Source organism: Anopheles coluzzii, chromosome 2 (genome assembly GCF_943734685.1).
Source record: "Anopheles coluzzii chromosome 2, AcolN3, whole genome shotgun sequence".
Taxonomy (NCBI): domain Eukaryota; kingdom Metazoa; phylum Arthropoda; class Insecta; order Diptera; family Culicidae; genus Anopheles; species Anopheles coluzzii.
The window spans coordinates 4,867,104-4,888,742 of NC_064670.1; the positions used below are offsets into that span (position 1 = coordinate 4,867,104).

A 21,639-nucleotide genomic window follows, 5' to 3' on the forward strand; every position below is an offset into this window, starting at 1 on the left:
AGAAGTAAAAAACCGGCGTTGAAAGAAGCAAACCAACCAACAAGGGCAGAGCGCGTAAGAGATAAATCTGTTCTTGTGTACCGGCAAGAAGAAGAAGCAGAAGAAGAAGTGATTGAAAGTGACCGAAAAATAAAACACATTTCGCCCTCCTCCCCCAAGACGGTCCGGCTCGAGGTACTCTGGTACTTTACTGTGCTGTGCGGTGCGATTTAATGCGAGACGTTCGCCATCATTTGCCAGCTTCCTGCACCCCTTCCTCCGATTTACGGCGGGCACGGATGGAACCGGGTTTGAGATTGGATCCCTGAAAATCCCGGTTTCAATTTTGGGGTTGGCAATTTTGCAGAGTGCTGCTTCTTTTACGTGTGTGTGTGTGCCGCCCTCTTTCAGTCTCTTCTTTCTTTTGCCCTCTTGGATAGAGTAATTAATTTCCCTTTTTCCAGTCGATGCGCCCTTCGCCCCTTAGGGGCTCATTACCTACCTCGCGGGATGACACGATGACGCCATTGCTGGAAATCACCGTCTGCTTGGTGCTCTCGATGTCGTTCAGATCGACGCCCCGGCAACAGTCGTCGATCAGTATGGTCCGGTAGCCGGCCGACAGCGCATCGATGGCCGTTGCACCTGTGCAGCGGGAAAGAGAGTGCATGCAATACAGTGGATGAAATGAATTTCTCTTTTAACAGTGGTAGTGGGTGAGTCCTCAGCGTGTGACAATTTCCAACGAATCCGAAATCGAAAACCCCCGAACCGGTACAACAGTATGGCCCTTCCCTTTCGGTGCAGTGTAGCCTATTAGTAGATTAATTTGGCCGATTTTCATTTATTTAATGAAGCTCGGCTCGACCCTCCATCAGCGTTCCTCTTTTTGCACGCCCGTAGGCCTTTCCATTTCGTGTCATGACGGCCCAAAATGTATGCTTCATGCGGGCTGCAGTAGCGGCAGCAGCATTGGCGCTTCGTTTTGCATCCGTTGACTATTTTTGTGCACCGGTGTTACACGCCGGAGGGTTTGCTCCGGTTTTGTTTGCTATTCAATCTGTACTGAAAGCACACACACCCACTCATCCTTACCATTTGCGGGGGCGGCCGGAAATGGCCTCGTCGGGAGAAGAGAAGGAAGCAGACACGGCAGAGAGCAGAGAGAGAGAGAGAGGATGTGCTTGATGTGGGGGATCGTGGAGCTTTTTTGCCCCTCGCTTCGTCGCTTTCGATGAGTAGGTTGAAGTTCGATTTAATTTCCTTACTTACAAGGAAATTGAATCATTTGCCAATGGACGGGGGCGCCCCACCGTTTTAGACCCCGCATTTGCACACGTATTTTATTTTAAACAGCAAGTAATGAGATTTTACGGGAAGAGGGGAAAAATAACCTCAATGACGGTGCTGTGCAACCCAGTGACCGTAAGTAATTGTTGCGCTGTGCTTTATTTCTGGTTCGCCCACCTCTCCGGGTCGGAAATGTTAAATTAAAATGGCGCTGCTCGGACACAGTGTTACAGCGAATGTTTTAAAGCAGCAGCATGTGTTGTGTATGTAATGCATGTTGCTGTGCACGTGCACAGTTTTGTAGCCATGTTGTAGCTACAAATCAATAGCTCATTATAAACAAACCACCGAAACCAACAAGAATTCGATTCGAACAATGATAATAGGAAAACCTAATCGTTTCTCGATGCATATGTTGCCCGGCTAAGCGCAAAGGCACATCGTCGCAGCGCGCAAAATCGATAGCGCTATTTGTTTGCGCTTCGTGCTAGCCAACGCAAGAGGGCGCCCCAGGGCCGTTCGAGCGCGGGCAGGGCGGGAAGAGGTTTTCCGCATACGAGTGGATCTGTCAAGATTGAAGCAAACTTAATTACGAAGTACGTGGTCGAAATTGAAAATGGCAAAGCTGCTACTAATACCTCGTACCGATTTCGTTTCGTTTCGTTTCGTTAGCGCGCCGCACCGTTTCCACACCGAGAGAGAGAGAGAGACGAATGCCGCGCTACAACAGACCGCAGCAGGCAGGCAGGCAGCAAATCGATTCCTTTTCCCTTCACATTCCCTTCGCGCACGGTTTGCTCGGGCGTTTCGGGCGGGAGTTTCGAATTCAATTTTCAACCGACAGCAGCGTGGAGAGATAATGAGCGCGATTGGAATAATTATACAACCGGTTCTTTTGTTGGTTTTCTTTTTTGTGTGCATCTCTCTCTCGTGGGGGTGTACATATTGGCGCTCCATGTCGGCCAAAACTCCCGTGTCCATCAAGCGGGGGTTAGCGAAGGCTAGACACTTACCAACGCAAACGTCGTACGCTAGCCCACACACGTAGATGTCGGTCGAGCCCTTTAGTCGCAGCTGGGCGCACAGTGTCGTGTCGGAGAGCTTCTTGTTGTCCCAGAACACCGAGTACGAGTCCACCTCCGGGTTGGTGCCTTTGTACACCTTCACGCCGTGCTCGACGACCTAAAATTGCGTACAGAGAGAGAGAGGGAAAAACTAAAGTAAGCACGATAAGCCCACAGCCATTTCAGCTTCGCAACTCTTACCTTCAAATCTTTGTGTAACTCCGAGCCCCACGAATCCTGCACGCAGTGGCGCGGCCAGAGCCGCTGCTTCATCGGGGGCGGTCCGGCAAAGATGACCGTATCGTAAACCTGCGCATTGTCCGCATTCAGCTGTCCGATGCGGGTTCAGCAGCAGCAGTAGCAGTAAGCCAAAAGAAAGGCTGATAAGAATGGAACACACACACGCGCGCGCCCTCAACTTACCGGGCTGGTTGGATGAATCGGGCGCTGTTTGATGTTGTCGATGAAGGAAACGTGATCGCTCGGGTGCCAGTCCAGCGAGTAGAACACCGCATCGAAGTCAACCGTATCCAGCAGCTTATTGATCGGCTCGATAACCTAACCAAACACAGAGGGGGGTGAAAGGATAAAAGAGAAACTTGAAATGTTGATACACTGCCCGAAACACGGTTGGCCGAGCCCGTCGTTGCCAATGGCACCGGGCGACCATCCCACCCCACCGGCACGTCGGTTTCAATTTCAGCGCCTACGCGGATCCGTCTGACAGCTGTCGTAATTTAATTCACCATTCACGCTACCAAAGGGCGCACACAGACACACTTCATAGCGGGCCGCACGGTGTGCCTGGACGTGTGCGAGAAAACAAAAATCCGGACGGCCGTTCAGACTCAGTGTCCGCCGAGTCAACGCCGCATGTCAGCGATGTGTCACGCAAGTCACGCAGACGGGATGATGCATGGTGGTAGTGGTGTGGCCGACCACCCTCCTCCCATTCACCTATCGAAACGAAATGGAGTCCTCCTAATGAACGGCTACAGTGGTTTGCCGGCTTAATAAGCGTTCCACTTTGCCGACACATCTCATCTGCTGGTACGGTAGGCAACAGGTATGAGGAGGAGAGAGGGGGTTGGTGGTTTATTTTATTTATGGAGCTACAGATAAGACACTATGCCGTCTCTCTCTCTGCATCCCGCACAGAGGACACACCGCAGGTCAGGACAGATTACCCTGGCACAGGCAGGATCGCCCGGGCTTAAAACATCATAAAAGAGATCAAGCTTGATGAGACTCACTTGAGAACGAAATTTAGTACCGCTTTGGCGCTCATTGATTAGAACGTGGCACTTTCATTAATCACGTCTATCGCACGCAGCAAAAACAGCACACACACACACACGCACAGTACAGCGCCACCATCACTGACTCATAATTTAGAAAGCTCTGCCTGGGAAAGATTGTGTTTGCGTTTAAAAATTGCGTCACTGTCTGCGGATGACATGCATCTTCCCTTCGGCCAAAAGCGAACAAGGCGAAAGGGTACCGTACCGCAAATGGGCCTACCTTTCGCTCACACACACACACACACACACACGTCTTTGGCATTAATTACACATCATAAATGTTACCTTTTTGCCGTACCGCCTGCATCCTTTGAGCAGAACCCTCCTTACTCTCGCTCTCCCTCTCTCTCTGTGGAGCATCCTGTTCCCTCCTCCCATGCCCGGTCTAATATAAGCTCGGGGAAAACTATCGAAAGTTTTGCATCGAACAAAAGGAAGTTAATTAACGTCGTCGGACGTCCTCTCGTGCCTCGGACCACGACCCGGTTCGGCAACACAGCTTCTTATCTGCGTTCGCACAGTTCGCAAACAGGACAGGCAAGGCACAAGACCATCGCCAGCAGCAGGGTTGCTCTACCATCCACCAGCAGGCAAAACAAATGGCTCGGTTTGACAAACTGACCTTGCCTTGGCACATCCGAAGAGTTGGCTGGGGAGGGGAGGGGGGAGGGTCACACGAAGGCACCGGTGCAAACAGCGCCGAGGTATATTAAATTTCCGAGCACGGATTGGCATCCGGTTTAGTGAATGGTGGGTGTGTGTGTTCCTCCTGTGCACCGTGTGCGATAGACGTCAAGCATTTTGCGTGTTTTTATGCACACACACACACACACACATTCACATTGCTCGCCCGAATGAAGAAGGTGCTAAAAACCACCAGAAGACTCCGTCCGTCGCTCTCCTGGTGGTTGCTCAAAAGCGAAGCAAACATCATCACCGGGGGACGCTCGGCTCAGTCGAAGCTCCCGAGACCCATGGCTAAAGATAAGCCTTAAAAGCAAGCGAGAGCAAGCTTCTGTTCCCCCCCCCCCCCTCACTCTCCCGGGCATCCCGACCATCATCCTGGGAGGTTGGACCTTTCGACCTGCACCTTTTGTTTACCAATCTGCGTCGTTACCTCTTCTACCTTTCGCACTTCACATCACCACTTTCGCTGTGTGCGCCCGTGTGCGCTTGTGTGCCTGTGTGTTAATGTGTTGACTTGTCTCAAAGGACATCTACACCGCACCTACACGCCTCCTCCTCCCCCACTGGGTGGAATGATGGTGGTGGTCTTTACTTGAAAGTTGAAAATAGCCATTGCTTTCATCGCTGGCCGTCGTCGTCCCGTCCGATCTCATGCGGCGAGAGCGTGTTGCATCTGCAAGGCATCTTTCGTACAGCCAACAGCAGTCGGCTGCAAGTTGCTTCCTTAGGATGCTGGCCAATGCGGGAAGAGAAGCGGGTGAATAGGATGGGGAAGGAAAGGGCGGTAGGAAATGTAGCTACAAATTGAGGATATTGAATGGTGGCCCAGCGTGGTCCCCATGGGAAAAGGTCACCATCCGGCGGGTTTTATTCGTTCGCTAGCGGGCTTTCGGGGGTTTGCAAACGGACTCGGCAGGGACGACTCTAGCAAGAAATGGCCAAAGAAACCACTCTGCGTGTTGAGCGCCTTATCAAAGGTCAGCAATGACTCGATATTGTTTTTCAGCGACATTGAGGCACAATCAAAAGAGGGGAGTTGCGGTTTTATGCCGTTAGTAAAAGTGTTGATTCTTTGGCAAACAATGTTACAGGGAAAACAAGGTTTTAACGCTATTAAACTGTTCCTTAATTGGAAATCTCAATTAAATCATAACAAAAATAAATATTTGTAGAGTTTTTCATTATTGTGAAATTTGTTTAACAAATTGCATAACTTTAGGGGCTTGTTAATATGACGTGCATACTACCAAACCCCTAAAGTTATGCAACGCGCAAAACACAACATGTTTGAACTGCATTTTCATTGCTAAACTGAGACATCAACCTAACGGCATTAGCGGCCACCTAACCCAGGAACTAAAAACCGCCTGTCGATGACGGTGTATTGATAGTTGGCTTGGCTTATCCGGCGCTACAACCTCTTTGCGGTCTTGGCCTGCCTCAGGAGTGTCCGAAACCGCTCACGGTCGGACTTGATAGTTGGCAGGGTTGTTAATTTCACACAAAAACACGATCTCCCACCGTGATCCTGTGCTGTGTCAGTCTTACCTCCAGCCCATTCTGCTGCGCGCTGCAGTTGCTGATGTTGAGCGAACCGCTGATGAAGTCGTTCTGGACGTCCACGATGAGAAAGGCGCTAATGGGGCGCACGATCTGTAAAAGAGGGGGGAGAGGGATAAAGAAAATGTAAAAAAAAACACGATATGAAAATCTCGCTCGTTTTCGCAAACGGGAACGGAACATTCTTTGCAAAAACGTGCAAAACCCGGAAAAACAAATCCATCCATCCACACCAGCCAGAGAATGAAAAGCTGCAACTCATCACGGAGGGAGGAAAATACGGTACGATGACGGCGAAGCGATGGAGCGATGGATAGCTTATGGTGTATTTAAACCGTGTGTGTGTTACCGTACTTATACCCCTGCGGTCGACTTCGGCACCAATAAGCCATGTCCATTATACACGTTTTCAACCACAACAACAACAACAACAACTGCGAAAACAGCACACACAGAACGAAACGAAACCCAGTGCTGTGTGTGCAGCACAAAAGGCACCCTCGGGCGGAGGATGCTTCTGCCGTACTCATTATGCCGCTTTTGCATAATAGGACACCCATCCGGACGTCTCGCCCCGGCCGATGAAGCGATAAAAAGGGACGAAGTGGCCGCCGAGGGACAAAAACATGCCAAACAAGAAAAAGACATCCACACATGATCCACGGCACACGCGGGCAGAATGAAGGATGCGGTTGCGGACAGGCAGCAACGAGAGAAGAAGCGCACACCAAAAAAAAAACACCGACAAGGAAATAGATGTATCGTACAGTAGCAGCAGCAGCAGGAACAGTGCCAGGCCGGGCCAAGCCAGGCCAGGCACACAAAAAAGCCACTTCTCATGTGTCGAAAACCTTTCCGGAAGATAAAATCCTCTCACGTCACGTAATCGCCCGCCGGTCGGTGTGTGAGATCCTGCTCACAAAATTATCATCAATCAAACCGTTTATCCTACATGGGCCCTTGGTGTGTGTGTGTGTGTGTGTGTGTGTGCCATCGCTCTCTACCTCCACTGTCTCCCAAACGACGACAACGAGAAAGGAGCGGAACAACACATCCCCGGCCGATTCGGTCCGGTCCTTTTGCCGTCCTGCACGTCGTCTTCGTCACGCACCTTCAGTAACAACGGAAGCGTACTTCTGTCCTCGTGTGAAGAATATGCCACTGACACGGTACTTTGACTACTACCGAGTACCGTGTGATGTTGTCGCACTGTGTGCTGTTCCGTCCAAACCAACCAAGCAGGCAACCACTCTTCCGGGAATGCATAAGTGCCCGGCAGTGCGCTTGTGGGTGGGTGGGTTATCTTTCCGGCAGCAGCGATAACGATCGCACCAACCAAGCCGGCTGAGGTGTCGAGGTTCCGAAAGGATCGGGGTTATTTTAAAACAAAACGCCTCAAAACCCCCATGTTCTTTTAGTGAGGGGGAAGGAAACCTATGTTCCGGAGAACAACACGCTCGAACGCATCAGATATGCAGCGCTCTGCTCTGCCTTGACCGGTTTGACTTGAGCCCCCCGATGTTGTGCGGCTCATTTGATGCAACAACAACAACAACACCGCAAAGCCACCAAAAGCAGGGACGAAAAGTGGGAAGCAAACGAAAAATGGCCTACATTACACCCCCCCCCCCCCCCTTCCCTTCTCTCCATTGACCAACATTATCCAGTGCACACTCCAGGCGTCATTATAGTGATGGGATTGTGCTTTTTGTCTGTTTTTTCCGCTCGAGGGTGTTGTTTGAAGCGAGCGTTGTTGGAGCACTGAAGGAGCGTGTTAAGTGTCCTGTACTGTGAACAACTGTGGCCGACCAAACAAAAAAAAACGGCATGTTCAAAACCGGGAATTCACATCGGAGAGGACACAAAAACACGGGAAAGGGTGAATGGAAATTCAGTACAAGCGCACTCAGGTTCGCACTTCATTTCACGCAACGCTTCCTGTGGGCCTGGGTCTCGGAGTCATCGGTAACCGGAACCCCCTTTACCCTAGTGCGTTTGGAAAATCGAGCAGCAAATCGAACCGATTTCAGTGCTGGTTGAATTCGATTCGGCTTGCAGGTCTTGTAGGAAGTGTTTACTCAGAGCGCTACTCACCGGGAAGGTCCCGGGAAGGTGTCCCGACCAAAATGAAGCCACAAGCAAAGGCTCTGCGTGTGTGGGTGTGTATGTATTGTTGAGGGAAAGAGAACCAAACACTGGCAAAAAAGGGCCAGTGAAACTTCGTCAAGGCTTTCACCATAAGTTGTGTTCAACCCCCGATCACCACATAGACACATTGCAAACGTCGTCTCTTTTTTTTTTGCTGTTGTTCCTCCCCATTCCCGTAGCGACTACTCAACACAACGACGACGACGGGGTGCGGGGTAAAGGTTCCTATCTCCATGGCAAAATGAATTCGTCCGCAAGCCGCCGGAACGTTTTCAGCTTACCAATGAGGCGGGCCATGACTGCTTCGGGCGCTTAAACGGTTAGCTAATGGCTGGCAATAGATGACTTCATCAGTGCGCGGCCCCGTTCCTCGGCCTGGGTGGGGCCAACGGGCGCGACTAACTGGGCGAAGGTGGGTCTAATTTATTGACGAGTGGCTTATATTTTTTGCGCCCTTTTTTCCCACCCGATTGGGATTGTACACACAGTTAGTTCCCGTTTTTCGTGTGTGTGCCGTCGGGCAGGGCGTGGAGAGAGATTTTGAATGTTCATTGGTGCGCGGAACAAAAACACCCGCCGCCGGAAGCATATAAATCTGCAAAGCAAATTAATTTTAACCGATCAATCTAACCGATCCCGAGCTCGGTCGGTGGTGCTGTTATCTAGAGCAGAATTTAATTGAATGATTATAATTATATTTTATGGCTTTTCCGTATGCGTGATCATCTCTCGCCCTATATATATACGAGCTCTCGTATGAAATTGTGCCTGAAAAATACAATTACACTAGTTCTGGGTGGGAAGGGAGGGAAAAACAGGCTCTTTCCGAGCAGACTAAAAACTCGGGGTTGCCATATCCGAAATCAAATATCGACATTTTAATTGATTTACTGTGTCTCGATTTTCCATTCCTCCCATTGCACCCGGTGGATTAATTAATGCGTACGTCAGGCGTAAATGTTAACAGCAATACTCATCGCCTTTTCTCATTGCCAACACCGCCCCTCCTCCTGCTCCTCGTTGATTGATAAGCCGACAGGCATTGACGTTGATTGAAATGGATGGAATTGTTCTACGCCTCGAAGCACGCGAGCCGAGCCGAGCGAACGAGCGAGCATTATTTGATAGAATTTTGAAGTTTTCAGTATCACACACCCATGCGCGACCACCAGCACCACCACCACGGCTAAAGCGCTAGTACGCGTGCCCTAGCAGCAACTCCATTATTGTGCTGTGTTTTGGTTATGCATGGCCAAGTTGCTCCTTTTGTGACCATCAGCACTTCAGGCCCTTTTGTCAGAAGTGTACAACAATGAGGCAAACAAAAATCCCAAATACACGCATTGCAAATTCAGTAAAAATTGACAGCCATTTTAATTGAACTCTCGAAGCGGGCATACATACTGTGCGGGTATATCCAGTACAATACAATTAAATTCCATAGTAGTCTGTTAATTAAGAAAGCAGTTCTATGTTCTTAAATCAATCTAATAAATCAGAGCGTTTTTGCATCGAGTTTTGTGTAACAAGACCTACAAAACATCCCCAACGCGCCTAAATGTAGGCAAACGGCATGACAACATAGCGTTTCTATCGTCTTGTTTCTTGTCGTACCCCAACAGAACCAGCGTTGTCGACTGACAACTGCAATCCTTCGTGCCCGAAACACATCACAAAATACTATTTCAAAAATGGCTAAACAGTCGTCTAATGCACCATACACACACAAACACACACCATTAAACGATGAAAGTGGTGCATACGGTGGAAATCAAATTGACAATATTGCAAGGTCAGTGTGTTGTAGCAAACCCCCCCCCCCCCCCCCCCCCCTACACCAAAATGTCTAACCTCCCACCCCACGCAGGCACCCAAACCAGAACTGCCATTTCCGGAAGGAAATTGGGACTCCTTCCTTCGTTTGCACTAGGTGGGATACACCGCCGGTTCGACGACGACTTCAAATGCTTCGACTCATCCCGAGCGCGGAATGAAGACAGATTGCTCACCGTCCCCGGGAGGACCTTTCTTCAGGGCCACCGTACCCGGAATGCCGACTGTGCTCAAGCCGGAATGATTGATTTTCTTCCGAGCAATGGTTCGTGGTTCGCTCTTCTTCGGATTGACTTTGGCTGTGCACGTTGCGAGCCAGATTTGCCGTTGTAGTTGCTGCTTCTACTGGCCCGGTTTTTTTTTTGCTCCTACCTCTTCTACTCCTCAATTGCTTGGCCTGGCCTGGCCTTGAGCGGTAGCCGCCGACAATTGTGTGGGGATATGGCCTTTGAACTACGAGCACACACACACACACACAGGGTCCGTACTTTTTCCTAGCTGCTCAAGAACGAGAATTTGCTCCATATTTCGGATTCGCGAGCGGGAAGGGAAAGGGGGCAATGCGGTGGCGAAGCGGGAGCCTTGGTACTTTCTCTGAAAGGTTTACCACCCCGGAACAGAACGTTGATTGAAATCGATTGCCATTTTTGCACGTCCGGGAAGGAAAAGGGCGGGTTGGAGAGAGTTACGATTGCTTCGGCAAAGCGATTGAACTTGAACAACAAACTGCAACCTACGCGAAGGAGCGCGCAATGTTACGTCACTGCCCGTTTTGGTTGTGCAGTTTTTTGCTGTGTGTTTGTGTGTATCTGTTGGAAATAAATTTAATTCTCTCCTGCATTCCCGTGCGCGCACGAACAAAAATTCGATTCGCACGTAGCGAAAAACAATCATAACCTTATCAATTCGCAAATGGGGATTCGCGTATGGGGAGGTGCGAAGTGGTGGGTGGGTGGGCTCCTCTTCGAGACGAAACACAACTTACCGTCTTGATCCACTGGTTCCAGCAGAACTGGAACTCCTCCCGATCGATGTAGCCGTCCTCGTTCTTGTCGAACACGGCAAACATCTGCTCCAGCCGATCGGACGGCACCACGTAGATGTGACCTTTATCATTGCGGAACAGTGCCCGACAGATCAGCGTAAACTCGTTCAGCGAAAGCCGATCATCTCTGCAGAGAAGAGGAAAGGTGAAATGTAAATTAGTTGCTTTCCCAGTGGTGCAAATGCCCGTTTCCTGCTAGGTGTGATTGACAGTCGTCGGTGGTTGGTGGCCGTACCGTAAAATCTACCGCAATATCCTTCCAACCGAACCACCACCACCGAGTATGCGAAAGGTCAATGGGCAAGGTTTTAGCAAAGTTTGGTCCCCCCAGTCAGCCCCACCTGCCACAATTACATGCAGCCTGAGTGCAGGTGAGTTGCAAAAGTTTCTGCGCCTTCGCGTGAACGGGGCGACCTCGGAAAAGCAGGAAACTTTCTCCGAAGGACGCGCGGGCTTGGGAACAGCAGCAGCAGCACACTCCGAAGCCCGAAAACCGTAGACGATGCAAATTAAATAAATCAATACCACCAAGCATTCGCTGCGGGGGGGGGGGGGGGCTTAGGACGTGGGAGTTTTATTTCGCGGTATTTATTTCTACTTTTGGTCGAAGCTTTCGCTCCCAACGCTCACGCGGATCATTGCAGGTGTAACAGCAGCAGCAGCAGCAGGCTGATGAGTGAGGAAAAATACGCAAACGGTTGCCATGCGGATGAGGCACGACGCCGCACGAGAGTACGCGCCACCCGAAACGCAACACAATAACTGGCGCGCCAACGCCGTCTGACGTCTGATTGACGTACATCGATACTGGCGGGTGTTTGGTGGTAGGTTCTGGAAATAAATCCTTCTGGGTGTTGATTTCCCCCCCCCCCCTTCCCAATTCATCCACTCTGCGAGAGGACAACCGACGGTCGTGTTTGCTGCACACTACTACTGTGGTCGAGCCCGGTCGGGAGAAATCCTGCCGGGAAGTGGTTTGGGGATTGAATTTTATTTCGCACCATGAATAACTCAACTTTATAACTTTATTAGTGTCAGTTGCCATTTGCGGACGCGAACGTGCGTCCATCGACCATCGAGAGAGCGGGTGAAAGCTTTCACCTTCCCTGCTTTCTGCCGCTATCATCTCGCAACGCAACGCCCCCGTGAGACCCCGTGAGGGTGGGCTGTGGGTGAGGATTATTTCATTTGAAAGCTCATCACAGAACATTGAGTACCGTCGAGCGAGCGAGCGAGAGCGCATCTTGGGGAATTGCGACAGTTCGGTGGAAGATTTTCCTGATTTGTTAGGGGCTTTCTCGCACACAGCCAGCCAACCAGTCGGTGTTTGCAATCGGGTTCCAGAACTGACATGCCCGCGCGCGCGCCATTCACTCACCGACGGGTACAACTCCCGCCTTAGTGCTGCGTCCCGAGCCCCGGTTGCCCATGGCCCATGGACAACTTTATTTTATTTCTTACCATCTACCCACCACCATTGCCCTCCACCCTCCCCCCCTGCCCCCGCCGCCGCTGGTGCGCCGGGTAAGTTCCGTGCCATGGACAATTTATGGGTTTAATTTGCATATTTTTATGCTTCACCGCAATCGACACCGATTGCGCTTCGCCGACTGGCTTTGGCAGAGCTTAAAACTGGGCTGGGTGAAATAGGGGGGTAAAAAGGACGGAAGAAACCAAAAAAAACCGGCAAAAACAAAACGAGATTCGTTTTTCTCTCTCCATCCCCATTCCCCCTTCCTTTGCTTCATCCTTTCCGTTCGGGGTTCCCTTTCGGGGCCGAAGCAGACGATCACGTGTACAGCTGACAACAACACGCACAGACACACACACACACACACAATGCCTTCGACGTACGATCGACGGTACGGCACGATTTTCACTCTCAGCAGCACAACTACTTGACAAACGCGCCCGCTTTTACGGCCGAAAGCATTCGACAAGCAATAGAAAGGAAAGCGAGAGTCAAAAAAAAGGGATTTTTGGAAAATTATTTACTACTAGCAAACCCAATTTTTGGCCATTGCTTGCGTTCTTCCACACAACTTCCAAAATGAATGAAAATGCTGGGCTAAACCTGGGCGCAAACTTTTTGGTGATGGGAAACTTTTGGCCGGGGATTTATCTCGCATCGTTAAACGCGCCCGCCCGCACGTGGAAAACTCCCTCCCCCTCAAGGGTCTGTGCCGCTCCTGTGTGTGTGTGCTGCATCAATTCCGCACCACTCCGCTTCGTGTGATTGTGATAATGGCGCAAGACGCGCCCGGAACCACACGGTTCCGCCAAAATGATAATCGCTGAACCGACGCTTATTGCACTTCGTTTGTTCCCTTTGCTTGCCTTCTCTCTCTCTCACACTTCGCTCTTAACAGTGCCGTCGCTTTGATGTGCGTCGACAATGGTATCATTTTGTTGCACTAGGAATGCCTGCAACTATCTTGAGAAATTTTGAGCAAACCCTCTCAAAGGGTCCCAAAGCGAACTGTTGCCGAACTGTTGCAGCAAGAGAAAGTTTTGCGAGCGAAATGCGAAACGTGCTGCTCCACGCTATTCAGCGTTCACAGCGTTCGCACCGATGGCAGCTTTTGCAATCGCGTTTGTTCAAGCGGAGACGATTGTTTTCAATTAGGCATGTAAAAGCACTTGGAACATGTAAATGAGTTATTAGAGTTTGCAAAAGTCAGTCGCGGTGAGTTTTGCGGTACATACGCTTTGCGTACGTATGTCACATGCTGCCAGCGTTTATTATTGCGTATGATTTACACTGCCAGCGATGGAGCTGTGTACGAAGCAGTGCTGCAAAATGTCCCTGTCAATGGCATACATAATTCTGGCTGGAACAAATTCCATGCCAGCGTCACGTACGCAATTGTGATGATCAGAGGTGATACTCAAACAGTTGGTGTGACCAATACATGCTTAGTGACATTTTTGTTATAAACTCTTTAGTCAGTCAGTTGGTCGCGACATTTTCTGTCGGTGATCATCATGATAGTCAAGGGGTGCGTGCGAGTGGTCCTAAGCAACAAAATGAGCATGCTTTATTGCTCAAATGCTTTATCAGTTTACCCAACAGACCTTCAAAGTAGACAGATAGTCACCAACTAGGTCCCAAGAATGTCATGATTATCATTGAGAGAAAATGTCATTATCAAGTGAGTGACCTAGAGTTGGGTGCTACAAAAATGTCACCAAGCATGTGATTGGTCCACAATTATATACGTGAGCTGACTTGAACTTCGTTTCAGCACTGAGTGTTGGTGCGTTTGGCAGCACTGTTCACAGCCAGAAAAAGTCACGATTATGTTTGCGCCGCCATTAAGCTCAGTCAGACTATCGCGTTGAACGCAAGCCATTTGCATGTCACGTTCGGCATGTCCTGAGGCACTTTCATTTAGTATCAGCAACGAACATCAAGCCATACCACGGATATGTTCCCCATTTTCGCTGGTGATCGTCACGTGATGCTCATGACATTTTGCAGCGCTGGTACGAAGTATCATTTAAATTATGCAATACTTCAACATCTTTTTTTTTTTGGGACTTTAACATGAACAAACAACAATCGAGATTAGAGCGAATGTGTCCAACTTATTTTGCTGCACGGGTTTTCAACGGTATGTTTAGATTTATCGGCAAGGCGAAACAACTTGCCTTTGCAATCCATCAAAGCAAGCCGCTCCTGGGTCGCTCACCAGTCCCATTTCGAAACTACCGAAATAAAGCAGCAAATAATAAAACACAACTCTCCACCCATGTAAGGGGGGAATGGGAAGGGGGGGGGGAGGCCACACTGCAGCAGTAGTAGTTGGCGTTTGGAGTTGACTTTCAAAACCGAAACTTTGCACGCCACATGCCGAGCGCTGACTGTATAATTGTAACAAATTTCGCAATCCTGAGTGGGTCCTTTACCACCGCGCACTGTAGGGCGTCTCGTGTCCCCCGCAGCTCCCGACCGCTGCGACAGTCATTTTCTGGTCCGACACGAATGAATGATATGTATCTCGAAAAAAAGCAACAAAAAAATGAAAATGGCGAAACATACAACTAATTTCAGCAACGTTCAAGCGCACCAGCGTGTTTGCTTCAGGGACACACCGGTGTGTAGATTTGGCCTCCCGATTACTGCTCAATTATCCAAGTTCAAACTCGTATAAATCTTCACACAGCGATCTCACTCTCTCCCTCTCTCTCTCTCTCTCTCGCGCCTTCGCCCCGAAAAAAGGAGTACATTTGCATGTTCAGCGGAAATTTAAAACTATTGGCTTTTTGCCCACGTCAAAACGAGGTTACTGAGGGCAGCAAGAGGAGGGCGAATGAAAAAAGAAAAAGAAACGGAAAAAGTCGATGAGGAAAGCAAGTAAAAGTAGTATGGGGCTGGAAAGGTGGGAAGAGAATGCCACGCTGGGGTGAGGAGGAGCAGGGTTTGAAAGATGAAAAACTCCCAACTAAGCCTGTGCCGGGCCATGGGGACGGGCCAGGATTCAATATCGTGTCGGAACGACGATTAGTTGTTTGCCAGAACCCGGAACCATTTTTCTTCCTTCATCGCTCAGTTCCCGCTCCACCGGGGGGGGGAGGGGACTCGACCCTCCAACATCCATTCCTGTCATCGCACGTAAGCATTCCCATGACGTAGGCATTTGTTTTGTGCCGTTTGACAACGCTTCGGGGAAAAGTTTTCCGGCCAACACACACACACCCACACACCCGCCTTTCTTGCCCCTTGCGTAATCAATATCCGTTCTCACACTATACACAGTTATTTCGATGCATCATGGATAGGGGCAAATTTTATGATTTTCACATTCTCACGTCGTACCATTTACCCATCCGGCCACGAGCGCCGGTGAGGAAACGAAAGCGAAGGAGCACGACAGCACGAGCAGACGCAAAGCTCCGATCAAATATCGATGATTATTGTAAAAATCGGTCCAAATAAAGCTTACCTCCTTTCTCCCCGGTTGCATGAACGCCCCTTCCCAATTGGGACGGGAATAATCATCGCGAATTGGCATGGAATTTATTTGTATTGTAAACAGCAGCATACCCTTTATTGGTTGAGCCGATATTCCGGGAATTTTTCCCCCGGAGTTCCAATTCGTGGTGGAGCCGCCTGGTAGTTCATACAAATGCTTGCGCAATGGCGGACTTCTCGGGAAGAGAAGCAGAAAGGATGGAATGGTACAGTTGCAAAATAAATATGCAACATGACAGGGGGTTTTTTTTCTGTGTCTAACGAATTGCAACACAGCCACGTTCTTAACAGTGAACAATGGTCATAAAAGTTTCGGGTGTGCACATAATGCAACACGGAAGCCGGCTGTGGCAAGCCTGACAGGCTTCCTGGCTCGGTTGGCTGCCGCTTTCTGTACGCGCGAATCACATGAATAATTGCCACCAGCTGCTGCTGCTTAAGACGTGCAAAACAGAGAACAGAGGAAGTGGCTGATGATGGTGCAAAGTTTAAAGAAAAATGGCCCCGTCCTTTTAAGGCAGCTGGAGAGGAAAAGTTTAATTGCCACAAACCATGTGGCTCTGCTCGCGCGTTCGCTTAGCGACGGCGCTATGGCAACGGTGAGAAAAGAATCATAAGGAGGCGGGGGTTTGGAAAGGAAACTGAAATCGAAACGAAACGGGTAAAACTCCCCCCCCCCCCCTTCTTCCCTTTCTTTCTCACACTGCCGTCGTCATTGCACTAATTTCACTTGCTTCGGAAGCGAACCGCTCATTGTGCGCGAAATGAATGAACAGTGTTGCTGCGCTTCCGGCCACTCACTTACCGGAATGCGTCTTTTTAATGCTCTGTTGCACTTTTCACACCCCCCCAGTTACCTAGTGGCCTTCTGTAACGCAACGGGTGGCAATTGTACATCCTTACTAAAGCAGTCACACACACACGGCACACTCGCACACAACAAATTAAGTTAAATGGTTCACCTCGAGGGGAATTTGTGAAGTGTGCTCGCTGCTGCCGTTTGAACAACAGTTCAAAGGCTACTTTGTTAAACTTTTAGCCCGCGCGTGTTGTCTTGCAAGCGCCAAGATGTTAATTATACATGCAACACGATGCAAACATTATGCGGTAGAGGAGGGAGAGAGGGGAGGAGGGGGGGTGCATTCAGCCCCTCACAAAAGGGTGGAATTGTTCGCCTTTCTGATGTGAGTTTAATTTAATATCGCGATGACGTCACGGACAATGGATGTGTGTACGTCGGGTGCACGGTCGGGGCTTTGATTTGTGACGTCAATCGCTCACTGTAAGCAATGGATCGCATCGCCTTGCGGCACACTCACACCCAAACACGTCTATTCATTATCATCAAAATATCATCATCATCGTCGTCATTATTGTCTTTCGAGAATAGCCGCTCGTCAAACTATCGCTAATTACTTTCGAATCATGCCCGGGCGTCGCTCTCGCTGCGTCATCATCCCCGTTCGTCGGCTGTCTCTAGAGAGCCGCATGTGTATGTGTTTGCGCTGGATTGATTGAATTTCATGTGTTCACACTCATGCCAAACCGACCGACCGGGCTGTGTGTGTGTGTGGGTCCTCTTGCTTTCCCGAAGCTATCGATCGTATTGACGTCTCACATTTGCCTTCCCATTGGGCCCCTTCGTGCTCTACTACTAGTCTGCTGAAAAGCCCGGAGAATGGGTGATTAATATGCGGCTATTGTTTGCGCCTTTGTGTGTGCCTTCCTGTGGCGATATGTGACCATGTCCCATGGGTGTGTATATGTGTGTGAGAGATTGAACATTATGGAAAGGGAAACATGGTTTTACACGGAGCATTTTTCTGTTCGTCCCGTTATTGACTGTTTTCTCTGTATTTTATTTCCCATAATGATGATTAAATCTCCTCCGACGGATGATGGGTATCAGCGGGCGTGATTTTACATTAAAGTTTTTGACGAGTATTCTCTTTCATTCTTTTGTATTTTAAATAAAGATATTTTCTACTTCCAGATTAAATTCGACAGTGCATTTCGTGTCAAAGGGGGTGTTTAAAGGTAAATGGTAAGTAATTGAACGATCATTACTAGTAATCTAAAATATATTAAAAGTATAAAAATATGACCATCGACATCTTAAACAGCAATTTAATCCTGTTGGTTACTCTATGGCATGACTTCTAACAAGCGGATTGCATACTTTAAGGCGTATTAGCCTCAAACGTTGGATATTTCACACCCATACTCATGCCATCATGCGGCTCTTTTATTCGCACAGAAGTGTAGTGCCCTGTTTTCATAAGTAATTCCGACATTGTAAGTTGTATAATCTCCCTTGTAATACAACCAATTCATGAAATCAACAAATCATCCACCACATCAACCTGTATGATCTAACAACAGCAAACCACCGAAGCTAACGCTTTAAAATCCCCCCCGCTCTAAATAAAGGACGTGCTTCGCCTTCCAAACCAAACATTATAACTTCAATCGTCCCACAGCCCCTTGCCTCCATAAGCACCCCCCCCCCCCCCCCCCCAAAACAAAAACAAAAAAACAGGTGTACCACAGCTAATCACACCAAACACTCCACGCCGGCTCGGCTGCCCATGTAAACCCTTGGCTCTTCGTACAACTATTTAACATCAACTTAGGAAGCGGCAACGCGTTTTAAAACACGAGCGCACCCATAAATTTGTCTCATCCGCTACGACAACATTTCAACGGGCACTTTGTCACTGCCAGTGCCAGCGCGCAACACGTCCGTCCCACAAACTGCAAACAATTTACATGAGACCACCCTCCTCTCTCCGCCCACAGCCGCCTCGGCTGGGATCGCCTGGTCTGTGCTGAATCTATCAACCGCCCGCTCCGTATCTTACAGCGCGCAGCGTCCGCTTTTATGAGTGATTTATTATATCGCGTGTGTTTTTGTACGAGTGTGTGTGTATGTATATCACTCACCGGAAAACTATTTCCCCCATAACTATACCGGTCCAACAGATCCAACGAGAGGGTGAGAGAGAGAGAGCGCGCGCGATTAGCACATACCTCAACGTGTGTGTGTGTTTGTTTGTTGCACGTTTTTTGAATGTTTATTACACTTCCTGCACGCCGCCGCGGCAGACCACAAATGGTGATGGGATTTAAAGCTGTCCTTCCCTTGAACAGTGACATTTGCGATCATGCAGATTTTCACATACACCTTTCCCTCCCTTACCCTATCGTCTCTATCTCTACAAAGCGGGGCAGAGCAGGGTTTAGAGCAAGGGTTTGTACCGAGCAGAAAACGAACGCTGCTAAACATGATATCGCCGTAAAACAAAGAAGGATTTTCACCCATCATCATCATCACCAACATCATAAGCAAAAGGAAAAGCGTGGCTCCTCTCGTTTTTGGGGATAAAGCCGTAATAAATTTCCATCTTTTCCCTTCGGCGAACCAACCAACCAAAACGATGGGGGATGGGGAGGGTTTTCTGCAAACTGATGATGATGAGGATCATGCATCAGTGAAATGTGTGCGCGCGCCAAAAAGGTCCGCTACTTCCGACGGACAAAATAGAACACATTACAACCACCATGGCCGCTTCGTTATACGCCGGTGGACGACCTTTCGCCGGTTGCCCGGTAAAACAGGGGCTAAAGAGATTTTCGACCTGTTCTGCCTCTATCCTCTCTCTCTGCGTACTACCATTGGCGGGTAGGGTCAGAAAAAACCGACCAAAAAAACGGGCGGGACTTTATAATAAATACATAAATAGAAAGCAAATTGCAAAAAAATAACCCACTGGTTTTCGGATCGGGTTGGGATCATGGGGGGAAAAAAGATAGAGCCAAAAACAATTGATGTCCATCGATGAAAACTAATGGCGGTATCATAACCGCAAATGAGAAAATATAACTCGATTTCGATTCATTTAATTTTGTTGCCCCCCTGGTCGTCGCCATCGTCGTGTGAGGGATCATAAAATCCCTCGCTCCGGCGAGGTGGGGTCGGGTGCTGGTCGGGCGGGTCCAAAATGGACCAATTTTTCCAAGCCATGAATAAATTTGCTCTAACCTCTCTTTCCATTTTTTGATCCCATCCTGTACGCGCGCGCGTTAACCGACACACATATGACCGGAATGCGCGCACGTGTGTGTGTGTGTGTGTGTGTGGTGTCCCGAGGAAAAAAGGATCCCCCCTCATAGCTCTGTGGGTTTATTTATTTGATCTGATCACTGCCACGAGCTGACGAATGGTGTCCAATAACCCCTGGCTTCCTGGGGATGGTAGATAAATGTAGTTAGGGGGAAATGCCCTCTCCCTGCTCTCCTCCTCTCGACCTCAAACGCACGGGGGGGGGGGGGGGGGGGGGGAGTGGGTTCCATTTTTAGATTTCCACCTTTTCCAAACACCCAATAGGAGAGGTACACAGGAGGAGGGAATACGTCCGGATTCATCGTACTTCCCAATAAATGGCAGACAAAATCCTCAGCCCTAGCCACCGAACAATCCACGTAACCGAGGAGAGGATTTTCCAAAACGGTGGTAGCATGAAGAGCAAAGAAGTAACAAAAAAACAGGCTGAATCCATCCCGAAAAGGTAGCACGATATCGAAATTTATCAACCAACCAACCCGTTTCGGGGTGCCGCGCTACTGCCACACTGTGCTCTACTGGTAAGCCCTGTAGCTGACATCGCACGGAGCATCCCACGGTGGCCCTGTGGCTCTCTCTGTCACTCTCTCCTTCTCGGTTGCGGCTCGAAGTGAACGAGGAAAGGACGCCACACAAAAAATAAATTACTTCGGATATCCGGAAATGTTTTCCTTCCTCTTTCGTCGTTTCGTCGTCGTCGTCACTTTCCGGCGGACGGATGCCCGAAATGCCGCGCTGCTGAAGCGCGGTCGAGAGCACCCGGTCGGTATAGTTCTTCCTGTGCAAAGCGGGGCACGTTGTGGGGCATGACGCGACGGGGCAAGATGGTGGGGAACGTGCGGAGAGATTCGAACGCGTGTGCGCGCACCCTCTCCCACACTGTGTGGTACGGATGATTGGGCGAGCACTTTTTTTTTGCACTTTTGTATGCACAATTTTTGATGATGCTTGATGGTGTAGTAGTAGCAGTAGTGCCACGAACTTGTGCCCTTTTGCTGAGCAGCAGCAAGCGGCAGGGGATGACATTTGCAAAGAAAGAATCTTTAGTAAAGGCAGGCAGCCAGGTGGGGCAGAACTGCCGCGGAACTGGAACTGAAAGGTCTATTCGGTTCGGCGAAATGAGATGATTGATTTTGTGCGGCGAATAATCATAATAACGACGTCGGTGGTCGGTGGTTGAAGGGTATTATTTGTTTTGCTAGCAGAGTCAGAGTGACAAAAGGGGGAACAAATGGGAGGGAATGGAACCGGAACCATTGCCGCTTGGAAATGCATTGCAGATGCAATAATGAATAGGCAAACCCTTTTCCCTAGTAAGGAGTGACATTTTTCATGCATTTTAAAGCTGGTGCTTGTGCTGTGTTCTTACTTTTCACAACTAAAAAGGTAGAGCGGTTTTGAAAGGACATTAATAGATGTCACGTCAATTGCATAGTTTTAGGCGCTTGTAACACATTTCAGTAATCGATCAGCAACAACACGTTTAAAGCACAAATAAGCTTTTAACCTCTACCACACCAACCGTGCTGCTTCACATAAAAGCGTGTTCATTCTTCGTTCGCTGCCATTGCCATTTTCCAAATGTGTATCGTGTTTTTCTCCAATTTTTTTTATGACGCCTAATGCTCCAACTA

General features: G+C 49.2%; 1 protein-coding gene across 8 annotated transcripts in view; it reads right to left on the reverse strand.

The window, feature by feature from the left end:
- The window catches only part of LOC120947502 (nicotinamidase), a 61,729-nt gene that overhangs the window by 2,624 nt on the left and 37,466 nt on the right, over positions 1-21,639 (reverse strand). For all 8 annotated transcript variants that reach the window (XM_040362877.2, XM_040362876.2, XM_040362875.2 and 5 more), the window contains exons 3-8: positions 10,848-11,034; positions 5,870-5,974; positions 2,757-2,891; positions 2,535-2,663; positions 2,283-2,451; positions 482-624 (exon numbers count right to left, since the gene is read on the reverse strand). In XM_040362877.2, the coding sequence (XP_040218811.1) occupies positions 482-624; positions 2,283-2,451; positions 2,535-2,663; positions 2,757-2,891; positions 5,870-5,974; positions 10,848-11,034 (868 nt within the window). The remainder of the gene's footprint in view (positions 1-481; positions 625-2,282; positions 2,452-2,534; positions 2,664-2,756; positions 2,892-5,869; positions 5,975-10,847; positions 11,035-21,639) is intronic.